The sequence below is a fragment of the Elephantulus edwardii genome, unplaced genomic scaffold, assembly GCF_000299155.1.
Source record: "Elephantulus edwardii isolate Elephantulus edwardi_28Jun2011 unplaced genomic scaffold, EleEdw1.0 scaffold00006, whole genome shotgun sequence".
NCBI classification, from domain to species: domain Eukaryota; kingdom Metazoa; phylum Chordata; class Mammalia; order Macroscelidea; family Macroscelididae; genus Elephantulus; species Elephantulus edwardii.
The window spans coordinates 36,478,803-36,498,543 of NW_006399756.1; the positions used below are offsets into that span (position 1 = coordinate 36,478,803).

At 38.7% G+C, this 19,741-nt stretch overlaps 1 protein-coding gene across 1 annotated transcript in view; it reads left to right on the forward strand.

Moving 5' to 3' along the window:
- LOC102859606 (cytochrome P450 2C18-like) overlaps positions 1-19,741 on the forward strand; it is a 44,579-nt gene that overhangs the window by 21,005 nt on the left and 3,833 nt on the right. Inside the window, exons 2-6 of the mRNA XM_006880214.1 lie at positions 4,013-4,173; positions 5,574-5,750; positions 12,592-12,733; positions 15,669-15,856; positions 16,533-16,674. Of these exons, the coding sequence (XP_006880276.1) occupies positions 4,013-4,173; positions 5,574-5,750; positions 12,592-12,733; positions 15,669-15,856; positions 16,533-16,674 (810 nt within the window). The remainder of the gene's footprint in view (positions 1-4,012; positions 4,174-5,573; positions 5,751-12,591; positions 12,734-15,668; positions 15,857-16,532; positions 16,675-19,741) is intronic.

Consider the following 19,741-nt stretch of genomic DNA (forward strand, 5'->3'; position numbering starts at 1 on the left):
CTTCATTTTCCACCTTCACTTATGCTGTTTGTTCCTACCAGAATGTATTCTTTCTCTCAGCATTATCTATTGAGCACCTCCAGCAATGTGGCAGACACTCTTCTAAGCACTTGCTATTATTATCTCCTAGCAGAAAGGAAAGGAACATTAAAGAAACTCAGAGCTAAATTCCTATAACTACATGTCTAATACTATGTGCCAAATGCAATAATGGTTACTCATGGCGGACAGTGTTTGGTCGGGTTCCCGAATAAACAAGCTTGGAAGCAGCAGTGGCATCCACTTCTGAAATGGCTTGACTGTTGAAATACTATGAACAGTGCTCAGGTCTTTTGTTCATAGGGTCACAATGAATTGTCTATAACTTGACAGCACTTAATAACAATAACAACAACAATATAGATAGAGCTGCCTTGGCCTAGTGAACAGAAAGTTATGCTACCAAACCCAAGGTGGATGATTTTAATCTATGGCCCTCAGGCCTGGTTTAAACTGTTTTTGGTCAAACATTCTTCTATGTGGTATAGAACTGGTCTGTGCATTGCTGTACAGAGGAAACTGTTTGCTGTCTTGCTAAACGCTGTGATGCTGATGTGCCAAATGTGATAATGGTTACCCATGGTAGACAGTGTTTGGTAGAGCTTCCTGATTAAAACAAGCTTGAAAGTTGGAGTGGCATCCACTTCTGAAATGACTTGCCTCTAGAAACTATGAACAGTTCTCAGGTGATTTTTTCATACGGTTGCTATTAATCTTCTATGACTTGACAGCACTTAACAACAACAAAATAGTTTTATTCCGGTTAGGTTCAAAATCTAAATGAAGTTCCTCCCAAGGCCTGTTCCTTGAACCTATGGAAATAAAGGGTGTCTTAAATTCTTTATCGCTTTGCACTTTCTAATTCAGTTCACTTATATCTCATTATAAAAAAAAAAACCAAACAACAACAACTATGACAGAAAAGGTTGGACAATGAATGAATGAAGATAATAGAAGATAATAAATGTCTTTGAGTTGAAAAAGAGTACTGAATATCTCATGTATTGCTAAAAGAAAAAACAAGTATATTCCAGAGAAAGTGCACCTAGAATTCTCCTTACAGGCAAGGATGGTGATGTCCCATCTGACATGTTTTGGACATCTTGTTGGGAGGTCTAGCTGTTGGAAAAGGACATCATGCTGGAAAAGGTGGATGGAGGAAGACAAGATGGATTGATACAGTGACTGTAACAATAGACTCCAGTACATCAGAGATGATGAGGAAAGGACAGGATAGGGCAAAGCTCAGGTCCATTGGTCATAGAGTTGCTTTGAGCCATAATTATCTCGTTGGTAATTACTAACTACAATAGAGATAAAAGAGGAGGAAGAGCCATAAAGGAGGAGACTTTCAGCACCACCAAGAATATATAACATAATAACCAAGAATACAAGACATCTTTTTTGACCTTAGGCCCTCTTCGATGAAGCTCCTTGACATCAGAGATGTCCAAGATACATACATCTCCTCAAAAAATAGTGCGACTATAGATGCTGAAGGAAGCAATCACTTTCTCCACAACCAACAAAGAGAGATCAGACCATCATCACCCTGAATTTGGACTTCTAACTACCTAAACTGTCAGAAGTGAGCTCTCGTGGCATAGTCATAGGGAGTTGTACTATGAGCACAAAGCCTGTGCCTCTCTAATGAATTGGATCTACCAGCAAACCCTTGGGAGAAAGATTGGCCCTCTCTTCTTCTATCTGAAGTCTCAGAAACCCAAAGGAGAGTCAGCTATGAGTCAGTACTGACTTGATGTTAGAGAGAGAGAGAGATGTTTCTGTTAATTGAAACCATCCACTTGTATCTATACTATAGAAGCACTAGTTAACTAATACTAACAAAGATAAGACACTTGACAAAATGGATTGAAACAGTAAATTAAAAAATGGTCTTGAGTATGACAGAGATTGTGAGGATCTTGCAGGATGGGGCAAGGTTTCAATCTGTTGTTCTTAGAGTCTGTGAGTCACCTTAAAGTTATTAACTTGAAGATGCCTAACAACAAACAGATAACACAATCCAGAAACATTCTGATTTTCCTTATTTTTTAATACATTCTTTATTTTACACTGGTTTACTTACAAAGTTCATATATACTGATTTTCACACCACATCTTTCCCGTTTCCTTTACCCACCCAACCCTCAACCCACGTAAGTGTGTGACCCTATGATTACCCCCTTGCCCATCCTCACCCCCATGCTCCTGCCGTACCGCCTTGGATGCTCATACATGTTTTACTAGTTATCCTTCTGTTTCTACAAGAAGGGGGTGTCATATAGGATTTGTCCTTGAGGACCGACATAGTTCACTTACTGTTTTGCCTTTTGCCATTCTTATTTCTGTTGCCACCATGTATCCACTATTGTTGCTTATTTTTCAACATCTCTCTGGTTGTATCGCTGTATTCTGGATCAAAGATGAGCTCGGTGCAGGGATCTGGGGCCCATAGAATGTGCTTTTCTTTCTTGATGGTAATGATTATCCTCTCCTTCACTTCTAGTATGTTCATTTCAATCATAATGGAATGACAAAATCGCCAACTTCCCATATTAGTGTTGATATACTCTAGCAACATGCCCAAAGTATCTGAGACTACGTTTTAACATCTTTGCCTACAAGGGGCAATCTGGCTACACCTTCTATAAGACATACTCTTTTGTCAGTCAGTGATAGATTCATTCCTCTTCTTCAACACCACACTTCTAAGTGGGAGGGGCTATTCCTTGAAAAGAGACCTCATTCTTGGAAAGGTGGAGAGTCAGTGAAGGAGACGGAAGATCTTCAATGAGATAGACTGACAAAGTGACTGCACCTATGGGTGCCAGGAATGGAGCATTCTTTGGGATTAGGCTCTGGTGTTTAAAACCTCCTCTCCCACGGGACAACTGATGCCAAGACATGTAGAGATCTCCAAGGGACATTGGGCCACTGCAAGAAGAAAAGGATATTCCTCCAGAGCTAACAGAGAAAGAAAACGTTCTTTTTTAAAAATTTCATTATTATTAATTTCAGTAAAAATTTACAAAACTGTGGATTTCCTTTTGTCTATTGTTGCACTTTTCTCCTCTCCCAACCCTTCCCCGTACTATGCTACCCCTTGGAAAAGTAAAAGAAAAATTCTTTCATTGTTTTACAAACCCTCCCCCAGGTCCACTCTACCATGTAGCCTTCACTCTAGACTCCTGTCATGACAAAAATACCTAATGACATATCCCTTTCAAAGAGTGTTCTTCCTCATTTGTTTCAATGCAGTAAACATTATTGGACCCATCTTTGTCAGTCTCTCCTCAATTCCAAGGTCAGTCCTGTTTTACAACAGTGGCACTATGCAGTATTTGTCCTTTTGTGACTGAGATATTTCACTCAGCATAATGTCCTCCAGAATCACCCATTCTGAATAATATTGCATACGTTCCTTTTTTTTCTACGCAGCCTAGTTTTCCATTGTGTGAATATACCACAGCTTCTCTATCCACTTGTTTGTTGATGGGCACTTAGGTTGTTTCCAACTCATTGTTATTGTGAACAAAGCCGCATTGAACATAGATGTTCATATATCTGCTTGGATGTCAGTTATGGTCTCTTTGGGGTATATTCCTAGTAGTGGAATTGCTGGGTCAAATGGTATTTCTATTTGTAACTATTTGAGAAAGCGCCATACCACCTTCCACAGTGGTTGTACTATTTTACACTCCCACCAACAGTACATAAGGGTTCTACTTTGTCCACAACCTCACCAGCATTTGTTGCTTGCTTTTCTGTTAAATTTTGCTATTCTGTCTGGGATGATGTGATATCTCAGAGTTGTTTTAAGAAAACATTCTTGAGCTGATACTCTAAATTTGGATTGATGGCTTTATAAACTGAAAGAATAAATGATTTCTTTAAACCATTCATTTAATAATAGCAGTATATAAGCTATATATTTTGATCTTATTTTTAAAAAATATTTTCAATTCTTTAGGCTCACCCTGTGATCCTACTTTCATTCTGGTCTGTGCACCCTGTAATGTGATTTGCTCAGTTGTTTTCCATCATCATTTTGATTATAAAGACCAGGATTTGCTTAACTTGATTGGAAAACTTGATGAAAATGCCAGCCTTCTAAGTTCACCATGGATACAGGTAAGGTCAAAACTGTTAATACCTGAAAATCATTTATGCTTAGTTCTCTGAGAAATGCAAAGTTCTATGTAGACAGAGCTAAAAAATTTTTTCAAAATCTTGTTTAGGGTTAGTTAAAGATTGAATTATGTTGCCTGAAAATAATGTAATATAAATTCTAGAACCTTTCTCAGACACCATTTTAAGTAAGTTTATCGTGCATAAATATCTCTTAAGATGTAAGAGCAATTAAACAACAAGCAAGTGTTCAAACAGGTGAAATAGAGAGATGCCAACCTACGAAGATATTGTCAGGAACAGAAACCCATACAGACAAGGGTCTTCCTACAGAGCTCATGTAGAAAGAAAGCATTTCCCTAGAGCTGGCTTCCTGAAACAGGACTTACGGCCTCCTAGCTAGTGAGAAAAGGGATTTCTCTTACAACCACACACTCATAGTATTTTGTTATAGCAGCACTACATAATTAAGACATGTTCATGAAATGAACATCACCAAAAGATGCTGCTGCTATTTCTTTTACATACTAGAAAATGACCCCTAGGGTATATATGTTTCCAAGCCAATGCGCTAGCTCCCCGTCCTGTCTTTTCCCCCCACTTTACCTCTAACCCAAGTACTCTGAGACTGTCAAAGAAGCATAGACAGAGTACTCAAAGGAGATCCAAAACCCTTGTTGAAAGGCTTTCATTGCACATGTAAAGGTGTTTCCAATCAATACCTATTGACCTCCTTCTCTGATTCCTCGTGAAAGTACTCTATGATAGGATATTAAGGAGTTAGGAGGTTGAAAGCTCAGACACTACCAGGAAGTGCTTATTAACAAAGGACTCTGATGCTTCAGCTGTGATTCCATAGATAATGTTTATTTGTTAGGGATGAAAAAACTATTCTAAATACAAAACATAGTTTTCCCTTTCACTAATCCGTTACAGTGTGGATGTGCTCTGTCTAAATGATAATTGCATGATCTGAAAGTATTCACTGACATGCTCTTTTGCATGGCATTTTATTGATGATATGCTAATTTAAAATCTATCTCAGTTCCATAATTCTATTGCTGATGGGGAAGAAGCAGTCTAACTAGTTTTGTTCTCCATATCAAGTTAACCTCTATTTTCATCACAAAATATGAACTGTGCCGATTTAGCCTGTGCTCTATTTCACAATCCATGTAAAATTAAAAGATTGGTATAAATAGAGTTCTATTTTTAAAAATCATGTAGAAAACCAGAAAATAATTGTTTTAATAATCATTGTTTTCTCCCTCTTTTTATAAACCTATAAAATTATAACAATAAAAGTATTCCCTTGAAGTTAGGGATTATAAACCAGTTCTATCTAGGGCTTGGCCTATGGCACATGTGAAAAACTTATTGAGTCAAATTCTTCTCTCCCTTAGGTCTGCAATGCTTTTCCTGTAATCCTTGATTATTTTCCTGGGAGTCATAAAAAAGTACTTGAGAATGTCAAGTATATGGAAGCCTTTTTTTTGGAGAAAGTTAAAGAACACCAAGACACTCTTGACATTAACAATCCTCGAGACTTCATTGATTGCTTCCTGATAAAAATGGAACAGGTAAAATGTTAGTGACATAGAAGTTGTTTATTTACTTGTGTAATTTTAGTTCATTAAACAGGTTCATACTCTACTGCTGTTGTTGTCTGATGCTATCAAGCTGACAACTACTTGGAAGCAACTTTATGAACCTTGCCCGGTGCTGCTCCATTCCCACCATCTCTCATATCCCAGAGCCCAGTGCTACGGTCACTGTGTCAGTTCATCTTGTGGGAGGTCTTCTTTTTTCTCTGACCCTCCACTTTCCCAGTTGGATGCCTTTTTCCAAAGAATGTCTTCTCTTGACAAGTATGTGAGAAGTTTGTTCATCCTTTCTTCTAAGAACCACCCTGCTTGCAGTTCTTCCATGACCGACTTATTTGTTCTTTTGGAGTCAGCACTCATCCCCAACACCATAACCTGAAGGCTCAAATCCTTCTTTTGTCATATTTATTGATTGTCCAACTTTCAAATGCACAGCAAGTAACTGAAAAGACCATGACTTAGACAGACATACTCTTTAAACTGACAAAATTTTTATAGGTGGATTTTTATTGATCTGCAAACAATCATTCATATATTTTGTATCTTATATCACTAATTATTATTAATCTGTACTTATTTCCTCCTCTTCTCTTCAAGCCCTCATGGTCCCCTTTACTATTTCTCCCCTCCACCCACTAACCTCAGCTATCCTAGTGACATTCCTCTCTTCTTCTGTCCTATTTTCCCTTCTCTTTCTCTCCAATTTTGAACATATATCTTGCTCAGTGAAAATAGGAGGATAAATGAACAGGAGGAAATCAATAAACTGACACCATTTTTCTTTGGAGAAGTACTTGACAGCAGATGTTCCAATATTTCTTTTGATACCTGATATGACTGTAAATGATTAGACAAGTGATGTTTGCCAAGTATTGTAGATTCCTGTCACGTGCATGGTGAGAATCTTTGTTTTCTTGATGTTGAGTTTCAATTCATATTGAAAGCTGCAGTCCTTGACCTTCTGTAGCAAATGCCTTAGGTCCTCCTCAGTTTCAGGAAGCAAGTTGTGTCATCTACATAATGCAAGTTGTTGGTGAGTCTTCCTCCAATCCTGATACCACATAACTTCCCATAAAGCCCAACCTCTCAGATGACCTTTTCTGATATAGACTGTAAAAGTGGGGAGATAGGAATGATCCCTTGTAAACACCTTTTCTGATTTTGAACCATACAGTGTTTTCTGGCTCTGTTCTCATAACTGTCTCCTGGTCCAAGCATAGATTTCACATAACTACAATCAAGTGGTCACTTTGTCCCAGTTGCCTTGGGTTTAAGGCCGCCTCCTGGTTCAAACCCTAGGCCCAGGCTGGCTAGCCTCACTCCAGGGACAGAGCAAACCTGCACGTCAAACACATTCCCAGAAAAGCAAGTGTTCTGGGATTCTAATTTTTCTCAGAGTTAGCCATAGTTTGTTGTGACCCACAAAGTCAAATGCCTTTGCACAGTCAATGAAACAGAGACAGACAATCCGCTGGTACTCTCTGCCTTCAGCTAGGAGCCATCTAACACTGGCTATAATACACCTAGCAACACAGTCTCTACTAAATCCAGACTGCACATCTGGCAACTCCCCGCTGATGTACTGTTTCAATAATTTTTTTATAATTTTCAGCAGAATCTTTGCTTTCATGTGGTATTAATGATATTGTTCAATAATTTCTACACTCTGTTAAGTTACATTTTTTTGGAATGGGCATAAATATCGATCTCTCTAGTCAGTTACCCGGATAGTTGTCCTCCTGATTTCTGGGCACAACTTGATACGCATATCAGGGTAGCATCTGTTTCTTGAAATATGTCAATAGGTATGCCATCAATTCTTGGGGCTTGTTTTTTGACAGTTCCTTTAGAGGGCATGAACTTCCTTCTTCACCACCATAGGTTCTTGATAGTATGTTGATTCATGAAATTCTTTTTGTCAGCCAATTTTTTTTTTTGCATAGTAACTCTGTGTACTCCTCCTATCTTCTTTTGATTTTTTTCCTGGGTTATTCAATATTCTGCCTACATCATCTTTAAATATTGCAACTCACTGCTTGAAGTTGTTCTTCAGTTCCTTTCATTTTGAAAATTGGCAACATCATGCTATATGCTGAAGAGATTGAGACTGTTAACAGGTTCAGCTTGGTTGGCTCCTCAATCAACATCCTTGATAACAAAAGGCAGGAAATCAAAAGACAAATTGCACTGGGAAAATGTCCTGTCACTGACCTCACTAGATTATTGAGGAGAAATGATGTCAGTCTAGAGACTAAGATGTACCTGATCCAGTTCATGGTCTTTGCACTTACTTGCTATGCATCAAAGAGCTGGACAATGACAAAGGATGACAGAATAATTGATGCCTTTGAGGTGTGTTGCTGCAAAAGAGAACTGGCTACAGTGGGCTGTGAAGAGAATAGGTTCATCCTAGAGAGGGCGAAACCAGGCTGCTCCTTGGAGGCAAGAATTTTGAAGCTCTGACATACTTTGGGCATGTTGTAAGGAAGACCAGCCCTTGGAGAAGGGGTTCCTCCTCGGGAGTGTAGAGTGACAGTGCAGGATAGAAAGACCCTTGATGAGATGGATTGATTCAGTGACGGCGGAGAGAAGGGTGTATGTGTCAGAGACAGTAAGATTGGCACAGGAGAGAGCAGTTTTCAGGGCTGTTGTACATATTGTTGTTGAGTCACAGGGGACTTGATGACACATAACCATGACACCATGTGAATGGATCAACAATAATCCTTATGAGGTAATTTTTAAATTACATTATGTTGAATGGTTAAGAAAATAAGTAGACCCTTTTCTTTATTGCTTCTCTTAATATCAGTGAGTGAACTCATAATGACCTGAACATGAGGCTAAAACCTTATCCTGCATCATCACAATCTCCACTGTGACAAGTCCACTGTTGATGTCACTGTGTCAGGTCATCTTGTTAAAGGTCTTTCTTATTCTCACTCTCCTCCATTCCACATATAACATCGTTTTCTGAGAATTGTCTCCACTTCAAACATGATCAAAGTATATGAGATGAAGGCTCATTATTCTTCCTTCCAAGGAGCACTCTGGATACACTTCCTCCAAGAGAGTTTTGTTTGTTTTATGGGAAATATCCATGGGATACTTGATATGCTTCCCCAATACAACAATTGAAAGACATTATGTCTTTAATCTTCCTTATTACTGTCTCTCTTACACACGCTTATGAAAAAATGGAAAATTCCATGGCTTGAATCAGGCACACCTTAGTATTTAAACTGACATCCTTGTACTTCAGCACTTTCAAGAGGTTGTTTCACTCAGCAGAACATCTTTTGATTTTGAGTACAGTTATTTTGAGTGTTGATTGTTATGATTTTTGGGTACTAACAATCAGCCTAAAGAGAAAAAAAGTGTCCACCAAAGATGAAATAGAAACAATTAAATGAAGTTAGAAAATATTAAATATTATTTTATCAAATGAAGATAGGAATCATCATTGCTCATAGTGAATGAGAAAATGAAAAGAAATATTGCAGTAACACAAGGAGAAGTCATTTCAGATATGTTGAATAGCATATACAGAGTTTTGTGGTGGAAAAGAGATAAGGTAGGTGGAAGGGAAAAGCCTCAGTTGACTATAACCAGAAATTAATTAGAACAGTCACACAATTGGAATTTTTTGTCTGTCAGATACCCTTAAGCATGGAAAGTTTTATATTTGGTCAAGTAGATATGGTGTTCAAAACAGGAATAAAAATGCCAATAATTGCAAGGGAAATTATCATGAGGATTGTTTAGAATTATCTGCCTGACAAGAATAGAAGTCAAGATCAATTAGAAGATTGTTTATTTATTTATGCTCAGTTTCAATGTGACTGTGGGTAGCCACTCAGTCAATCCATCATGTTGAGGCCTTCCTCTTTTTAAAAAATCTTCTTTTTGTCAAGTATGATATCTTTCTCAAGAGACACTCCTTCCTGATAACTTGCCTAAAGTGAGAAAAAAAATCTCACCTTCTTGCTACCAAGAAACATACTAATTGTAGTTGTTACTGTTTGTTCTTAGGTGTCATTGAGTATGACCCATAGTGACCCAATGAACAAAAGATCTGAACCCTATTGTATCCTGTGCTATCTTCCCACTTTCCAACACTTAAGAGCCTATTGTGGTAGTCACCATGTTAATCCACCTGGTTGAGGGTCTTCTTCTCCTTCACCGACCCGCCACACTTTACAGTCTCATGTCCGTCTCCAAAGAGTAGCCCCTCCTAGAAACATGCCTTAAGTATGTGAGGTAAAGCCTCATCATTTTCGCCTCCAAAGAGCACTTCAGCTAAAAACTCTCCAAGAAATCCCTGTTTGTTCTCTTGGCCATCCTTGGGATGTTCAGATCTCTTCTCCAACACCAGCGCTCAAAGGTGTCAATTCTGTTTTTTGTCACCCTTATTCACTGTCCAGCTCTCAGATGTATAAGTGATCAGAAAGACTATGGCCTGAATCAGACACACGTTAGTCCTCACACTGACATCATTGTTGTTTTGTTTTTGTTATGTGCTGTTGAGTCACTTGCAACTCATAACGACCCTTTGTACAGCAACCTTAAACCCTGTTCTATACTGTGCCAATCTCACGGCCTCTGACACACCCATCCCGACTACCCCAGTCACTGAATCAATCCACCTCATAGAGGGTCTTCGCCTTCTGCGCCATCCCTCCACCCTCCCAAGCATGATATCCCTCTCCAAGGACCTCTCCCTCCTTACAACATATCCAAAGTATGTCAGACTAAGCCTCAGAATCTGTGCCTCCAAGGAGCAGCTTGGTTTAACCCTTTCTACGATGAATCTGTTGTTTTCTTGGCAGTCCAGGGTGCATCCAATACTCTTCTCCAGCACCACAGCTCAAAGGCGTCAATTCTCCTTCTATCCTCCTTAGTCATTGTCCAACTCCCTGAGGCATAACAAGTGATTGCAAAGACCATAGCCTGTATCAGACGCACCTTCGTCTCCAGAGTGACACCATTGTTCTTCAGTATTCTGGAGAGGTCCCTAATAGCAAACTTTCCTATCACAATACGTTTTTTGATTTCCTGGCTACTGGTGCCAAGAGTGTTGACCTCGGAGCCAAGCATACTAAAGTTGTTAACAATCTCAGTCACTTCACCATCCATCCTGATGCTGCGAATTGGTCCAGTGGTGAGAATTTTAGTCTTATTGACATTGAGCTTCAATCCATACTGAAGGCTGCAGTCCTTGACCCTCTGCAGCAAGCATTTCAGGTCCTCCTCAGTTTCAGCAAGCAGGGTTATGTCATCTGCATAACACAGATTGTTAATAGATCATCCACTAATCCTGACGCCACACTTCTCCTCATATAGCCCAGCCTCCCAGATAATCTGTTACTCCTCAATAACTGCAGGTTTTCCTAGAGCAATCCTTCACATTATTTCGTGATTGCTGGTACCAAGGCTCTTAATTGTGGGTCCAAGCAAGATGAAGCTGTTGACAGTTTTAGTCTCCTTTCCATCAATCATGATGTTGCCTCTAAGTTTTATTGCAAGAAAGATTTATTTGTTCTTTTGATAGTCCATGATACATTCAGTACTCACCAACTCTGCAACCTAAAGACATCTATTCTACTTTGGTCTTCTTTATTCATTGTCCAAATTTCACAATAATATGAGAAGACCGAAAAATACCATGCCTTGAGACAGGTACAAGTTAGCCTTCAAAGTGACATCCTTTCTCTTTAACACTTTCAAAATGTCTTTGAATAATATTTGCCATTTCAATCTGTCACTTCATTTCTTAACTACTGTTTCCATGGACATTAATTGTGACTCAAAGTAAAATTATATCCTTGACAATTTCAGTCTCCTGTGTATCATGAGGTTGTTAAATGACAAACATTTGAGGATTTTTATTATTGATTTTCAGATATATTTCATACTGAAGCCTATAGTATTTGAGCTTCACAATTTAGTGCTTCTTCACTAAGTTCTTTTCTGCAAGAAAGGATGTATCATCTGCATCTCAGAGACTGTTAATGAGTCTCTCTTCAATTCTGGTAGCACATTGTTCCTCATATAGTTGATATCCTCATATTTGCTTAACATGCATAGCAATAAGTATGAAGATGTAGATGTTATCATCTGGCATGCTGAAAATGAAGAAGATTTGAAATCTTTACCGTGAAACACTTACTGATAAAACATTTCTGTTCAGAGTACAACTCAACATAACAAAAGCAAAAATCCTATACTTTAAACAATAGATGATATCATAACAAATGAAGGAAAAGTTACAGTTGTCAAGTATTTCTCTTTACTTGGATTCACAATCAATGCACATGGAAGCAGTAATGAAGAAATAAAAGTATGCATATTTTTCCCCTTTATGTATTGGGCATGATATATAACCCATTGGCAAAAATCCTGTGGCATAACCTATGTAGGATGAAAAATGGAAATTTTACACATGAAAAGGAAAAGAGGTTGTTTTTGCGGTCTAACCCATAGCTGACCCTCCAGTGTATTTTCAAAGGTAGTAAATCACACATGAGTGGATTATCTGTCTTTCTGTCATGGAACAGCTCATGGATTTGAACCACGAGCCTTTGATTCAAAGGTGCAAAAGGATGGGAAATGGAAATTTTACACAGGTAAAGGAAGGTAGGTAGGAAATTGTATTGAGGTCATCTAATATCCAGTGTCTGCCATATCATAAAGAATTTTAAAAAAAGAAAAGTAATTTCTGAATTTGCTTAACTTTGTAACAGTGCATTCTTTTGAATTGATTGCAAATAAATAAACTAGAAAATTACTATGTCAAACTATCACCTAATATTCCTAGGAAAAGCACAATAAACAGACTGAATTTACTACTGAGAACTTGTTAATAACTACAACTGACCTGTTCGGAGCTGGGACAGAGACAACAAGCACCACCCTGAGATATGGACTCCTACTTCTGCTGAAGCACCCTGAGGTCAGAGGTATGAGCACAAATGATGGACTTCAGAAAGAGGAACTTCAGAAAGAGAGATGGTATAGAAGTGCTAGAATTTTCTACCTTATTTCTCTTAAACAAACCTCATTATTTAAATAATTAAGGTACTTGATATGATGAGTGTGAGTTTGATACAGACATAAAAAAAAAGGACAACTTTGCACAGAAGAAGAAGGGGGTTGAGATGGGAAAGAAAGCATGGGCAGAGCAAGATTATAAAGATTCGTGAGGGTGATGAGGTTATGTTGTGGTTTGATGCTGTTGTGCTGACTACTATAGATTGTGACCTAATGCAAACCAAACTGACACCTTATCCTACCTTACGCCATCCTCACACTCTCCACCAGGCTGAGTCACCCTGTTGTAGTTCACTGGTCAAAGCATCAAGTTTAGAGTCTTCCTTTCTTTCACTCACTCCCCACCTTTCCAAGCATTCTGATGTCTTTTCCACAGACTGCCACGTGTTGGTCATATGCCCAAAATATATGAGATGAGTTTCACCATCATTGCATCCAAAAAGCTTACTGGTTGCACTTTCTCCAAAATAATTTTGTGCTTTTGTCAGTATGTGGAATGTTCAATACTCTTAGCCAACACCACATTTCAAAGACATGAAATCTTCTTTAGTTTCCTAATTCATTGTCTACAATTTGTATGAGAAGTAATGGACAAGATCATGGCTTGTTGTTACGTGGGAAGGGATCTTTACCAGGAAAGTTTTAAGAAGTTCGCTTGTTATATGCCATTGATTCAGAATCAAGTCATAGCTGATCATCCAGAAGGTTTGAAGAGACAATAAATCAGACAGAAGGAGATTGTCCATCTTTGTCCTCCAGAGCAGCTAGTGGATTTGAAACATGTGCCTTTGGATTGAGAGTACAGATCCTTACTCACTAAGCCATCAGAATCCTCTGGCGGGCACTGTTGTTGCATGTGCCACTGAGTCGCTTGTTACTCTTAGTAAGCCTGTATAAAACACCTCTGAAGGTTACGCTGTCCTGAGCCATCTCGTCGACACAAATACACCTACCCTCATTGCCCCAGTTACTGTATCAATCAATCTCATCCTGGGACCTCCTTTCTTGCACTGTCTCTCCACTCTTCCAAGCATGATGTCCTTCTCCAAGGACTGGCCTATCCTGGCTACGTACCCAAAGTATGAGAAATAAAGATTCAAAATCCTAGCTGCCAAGGAGAAATGTTTCACCCTCTCCAAGACAGACTTATTTGGTTTTTTTGATGGTATGTTCAAGACTTTTCTCTACCACCACAACTCATAGCATCATTTTTTCCCCCATCATCCTTAGTCATTGTCCAGCTCTCTGATACATAGTAAGTAGTTGCAAAGATTGTGCCTGGATCAGGAACATCTTAGTCTCTAGACTGACATCATTGCTTCTCTGTACTCTGGAGAGGTTCCTGACAGCAGATTTTCCCAGTGCAATTTGTCTTTTGATGTCTGACTACTGGTGCCAAGAGTGTTGATGTGAAGCTGAGCAAGCTATGATTGTTAACAACCTCAATCTCTTATCCATCTATTATCATTGTGCCAGTTTGTCCTGTGATGTAAATCTTTCTCTTCATGATGTTGAGCTTCAATCCTTATTCAAGACTACAGTCCTTGGCCTTCTACAGAAAGCACTTCAGGTCTTCCTCCGTTTCAGCAAAAAAATGTTTTGTCATCTGTAAGTTATTGATGTGTCTTCCTCCAGTCATGATACCCTATTCCTCCTCATGAAGTCCAACTTCCCAAATTATCTGTTCTACATGTAGACTGAAAAGTTATGGTGACTGGATGAATCCTTGACACAATAGTTTCCTTGTTTTGAATCATGTAGTCAGTGTTTCCTTTCTCTGTTCTGAGTACTGCTTTCGGGTCTGAGTACATGTTCCACATGAGCACAAACAAGTTTTCTGTTATTCTCATTCTCCTCAAGGTTAGCCACAATTTGTTGTGGCCTTTACATAGTAATGATACACGGACATTCCTCTGGTACACTTTGCTTTCAGCAAAGATCCATCTGACATTGGAGATAATGCCTCTAGTGCCACAACCTCTTCTACATCCAACTTGTATTTATAATAGTTCTCTGTCGATATGCTATATATTCTGTATACTCCTTCCATTTTCTTTTAACACTTCCTGGATCATTCAATATTCTGCCCATAACATCCTTAACCTCTGCAACTCTTCACTAGAATTTGTTCTTTTGATCCTTCAGCTTAAGAAATGCCAAGCAAATTCGTCCCTTTTGAGTTTCAGTCTCCAGCGCCTTTCACATTGCAGTAGAATGCTTTGCTTTGTCTTCCTGATCTGCGCTTTGAAATCTTCTATTCAGCTTCTTGACTTCTTGATTTCTTCCCTTTGCTTTGGCTTCTGGGAACTCTTGTGCAATATTCAGAGTCTCTTCTGACATCCATTTTGGTCTTTTCTTTTTCCTCTACCTTTGTAATGACCTTCTACATGACACCTTTGTTGTGTTCATGACTGTCAAGTTTAGCATGACTCATAGTAACCCTATGAAGAAAAGACCTGAAGCTTTTCTAAAACTATCATTGTTTCTCAAAGTTTATATAGTTTCTTGACGCATGATGTTTAAGAAGTGGGTGGCACTCCTGCTTCCAATTGCATGACACTAGGCCTACAAAATAAGCAATTTACAATAGATAGGGTTGATGAAAACAGAATGAGTGAAGGATATGAAGAAAACTAGGAAAGTGATAGATTATCTCTGATTTCCCTATAATTCAAAAGTTAAAAACGGGTTACTTGTGAGTCAAAACTGACTCCTGCTTTCCAAGGCTATAAATCATTTGGGAGGGGATTGTTTATCTTTCTCCTGCTTCATGTAATGGTGTTAAAATAAAAAAAAAAGTAATAATTTTCAAATTGTCATCAGTTCTTACTTATGACTTACTAGATAAAGTCCAGAAAGAGATTCACCAAGTGATTGGCAGTCACCGAGACCCCTGCATGCAAGATAGGGCCAATATGCCTTACACAGATGCTGTGGTGCATGAGATCCAGAGATACATTGACCTTCTCCCAACCAACATGCTTCATTCAGTGACTCGTGATGTTAACTTCAGAAATTACCACATTCCCAAGGTAATCTTTTTTTCTAAAGTAGAGCTCAGTGCATACATGGTATTTTGCCAGTCTTCTACTAGAACAGGATCAGAAAAATCAAAAGGACATTGAATAGTATGTGCAGCTTGATTAATTTTCTGTTCTTTCCAGTTTAGAACTCGAAAGATTTAGAACAGATCTTGACATATAGCAATGTTAAGTCTTCAAAATTTGCTATTTTTCTTTATGCTTCTTTTAGATGAGCTTAGCTTTTTGTATTTCCAAACAAATTCTAATATCACACTAAAAAGTTGGAGAAAAATTAAGACAGTCAAGTGCAACAGGTCCACAAGGGAATGGAGGAATTCACATGCATGCTGAAGCCAAGAAGCCTACTGTGAAACTTCCTGAGAAGACACTATGCTTTCACTTTGGACTGATTGCTAAGCTCAGTGTAAGACTGGCTAGGTAGTGAAGGAGAACACCATAGAATCATTTTTCAATGTCTGAAATGAGTTTTCATTTCTTTTCCATAGCACTTAGAACATTCTTTTCAAAACTATCTTAACTCCACATACATTGAATAAGGCAATCTTAGCAAAAAGAGGAAAATATACTATAAACAAAAAACTATCACTTTCAACAATTTATTAAAAAATTAAAACAAAGAACAAGCCCCAGGGTCACTCACTTTATTTGTGTCTGTTTATTGCAGGGTACGGCCATATTAACTTCACTGACTTCTGTGCTTCACAGTGAAAAAGAATTTCCCAATCCAAAGACATTTGACCCTGGCCACTTTCTGGACAAAAGTGGCAACTTTAGGAAGAGTGATTATTTCATGGCTTTCTCAGCAGGTAATAGAAAATTACATCTATCTGTAAAATATCTGTAATTCCTATCAAGGAATAGGGCATAAAGATAAGAGCATTTGAGACTTGCCTGCTCTGTATCTAGTACAATTGTTCTTTCTACATGATCACAAGCATCACTCCAAATGTTTATGCATTTTCCCATCAATCATACATCTTCATTACTGGGTCACAGAAATGGTCTTTTGTGGATGTGTAAAACACCAAGGGCCATTCGGAGATGGCTATATCATATCTGTTGTTGTTTTTGTTTTCATGTGACGTTGAGTCGCTTGTGACTCTTAGTGACGCTATAAACAACACACCTAAACCCTGCTCTGTCCTGTGCCAATCGCACTGTCTCCAACACACCCATCCTAATTACCCCAGTCACTGAATCTGTCCACCTCATAGAGGGTCTTCCTCTCCTGCATGGTCCCTCCACCGTCTCAAGCATGATGTCCCTCTCTAAGGACGGGTCCCTCCTTGGAACATGTCCAACATCTACGAACTCCATAATGAGGAACTGTCCCTGTCAACAGCACCCACAATACAAAACCAATTTCTGTGAGGTCAGACATGTTCCTCAGAGTCCCTCACCTCTTTCTACTTTCGAATACCAATATTACTACTTTACTGAGTCTCAAATCCATCACAATAGCTCACAGTACACACAGAACCATATTAGGGAATTCAAAGGTTTTAGTTCATGTTGGTAACAGATACAATGACTCAGAGAAGACAACTTCCAATGTGTTCATATGCACCTCAGCCTTGTGGCTTTGGGCTCTTTGTCTTGCCAATTATGACTCCCAAGCCCCACCCCAATCCTCCAACAAACTTGGGCTCTTAGCTCGGGTTCCATGGGGTAGCAGGTCTAATGTCAGCTCTACCTCAAGTCCTGTCTCTGGTTATCTACTGTGGCCACAGCTGTTTCTGCTGTTGTGGGTCTAGCTGGCCAAGAATCTCTAGCCCTAAAGGGCATATTATTTCTCTTGCTTGTTTTCTGCTAGTGGTGAGATTCTTAAATTCTGTTGCTCGATTAGGTCAATTAAATGACAAGACTAATCAATCTCCTGGTGTATAGGCTAACACTATTTACTGTCAAATTCCTGCTCATCCAATAACTAAGTCCAATGCCATCGCTGGGGAATGCCATTTTGAACAATAAACCATAACATTTCAGACTACCCACATCCTTGCTTTGCTAGCCATTAACCTTCATATTTGAACAATTAATTTAGTCCTTTCAATATGCAATAACTATAACTGTGAGTGTATAAGTCAGCAACTTCATGTCTCATGCTTTAATCCCCACATTTTAGATAGCCAGCTTCTAATTTGCCCATGTCTATTACTACAAGGAGAGGAAAAATAAAACACCAAATTGGATATTGGAAGAGACTCTGAAAAATTGAGTATAACCTCAAGAAGCCAAAACTAAAGGAAGAGATAGATGTTGCAGTTAAAGAGGAGGTGAACATAACATTTCAAAAGGCAACACAAGAAGATGAAGAAAACTATTCTAATACAATATGCAGAAACATTGGAAGCACTATGATAGATGATGGAGAGATTGAATTTTTTAACTTTAGTTTGCTTGGCTCCACAATCAACACTCTTGGTACTAGCATCCAGGAAATCAAGAGATGAACTGCATTGAGAAAGCTGGCTATTAGAGACCTCTCCCAAGTGCAGAAGAGCTACAACATCATTCTACAGACCAAGGTGCCCCTGACCCAGGTCTTGGTATTCACAATTGTTGGTTATGAGTCAGAGAGTTGGACAATGAATAGGGATAAGAGAAAGAGAATTGATGCTTTTGAGCTACGGTGCTGGAGAAAAATGTTGACTATATCATGGACTGCCAGGAGAGCAGGTGAAAACAGGCTGCTCCTTGAAGACAAGGATTATAAGGTTTCTTCTGACATACTTTGGGTGTGTTGCAAGAAGTGACCAGTCCTTGGAGATGGACATTATACTGGGAAGGGTGGAGGGACAGAGAAAGAGAGGAAGACCATTGATGAGATGGATTGATTCAGTGACTGTGGTCATGAGGGTAGGTGTGTCAGACACAGTAAAGCTTGACACAGGATAGAGCAAATTTCAGGGCTATTGTACATAGAGTCACTATGAGCTGTAAATGACTCAACAGCACATTACAGCAACAACATGCAGAATCATAGAATAGGGGAATAACAACATAAAGAGTCTTCCAAGTATCCTGAAAAATCTACAACCAGGAGAAGATAAAATAGATGAATGGGACTTTCTAAGAATCAAATCCCTATGCATATCCAAAAACTTCTCCAACAGGGTAAAAAGGGAAGCCACAGACTGGGAAAAAGTGCTTGGTAATGACATATCAGATAAGGGACTTATATCTAGAATTTATAAAATACTTGTGCACCACAACACGATAAAGGTAAATAATCCAATTAAAAAATGGGCACAGGGTATGAATAGACACTTCACCAAAGACGGCATTCAGATGGCCAACAAGCACATGAAATATCATTTGATCTAGCAGTTCCACTATTGGAAATACACCCTAAAGAAACCAGAACTGCCACCCAAGCAGATAGATGCATACCATGTTTTTTGCTTTTTTGTTCACAATAGCAAAAGGTTGGGAACAACCCTAGTACCCATCAACAAACGAATGGATAGAGAACCTGTGGTATATTCACACAATTGAATACTATGCTGCATTCAAAAATAAGGAACTCATGAACTATTATACAAAATGGGTGACCCTGGAGGACATTATGCTCAGTGAAATATCTCAGTCACAAAGGAACAAATGCTACGTAATACCACTCTTATAAAGCAGAACTGACATAGGGGTAGGGAGAAATGTGGAAAAGAGGGAATAAATAGTACATATTAAATTGAACAGATGAGGGAAAGAGATGTTTGAAAAGAATATATGATTAGGTACTATTTTCATGACAGGAGTCCAGAAGGAGAGCTGCATGATGATGTAGACTAGGGGGGAAGGGATTGTAAAATAATGAAAGAATTTTTTTTTTTTTTTACTTTTCAAGGAGAAAAACCTACTGGGTTGAGGGGT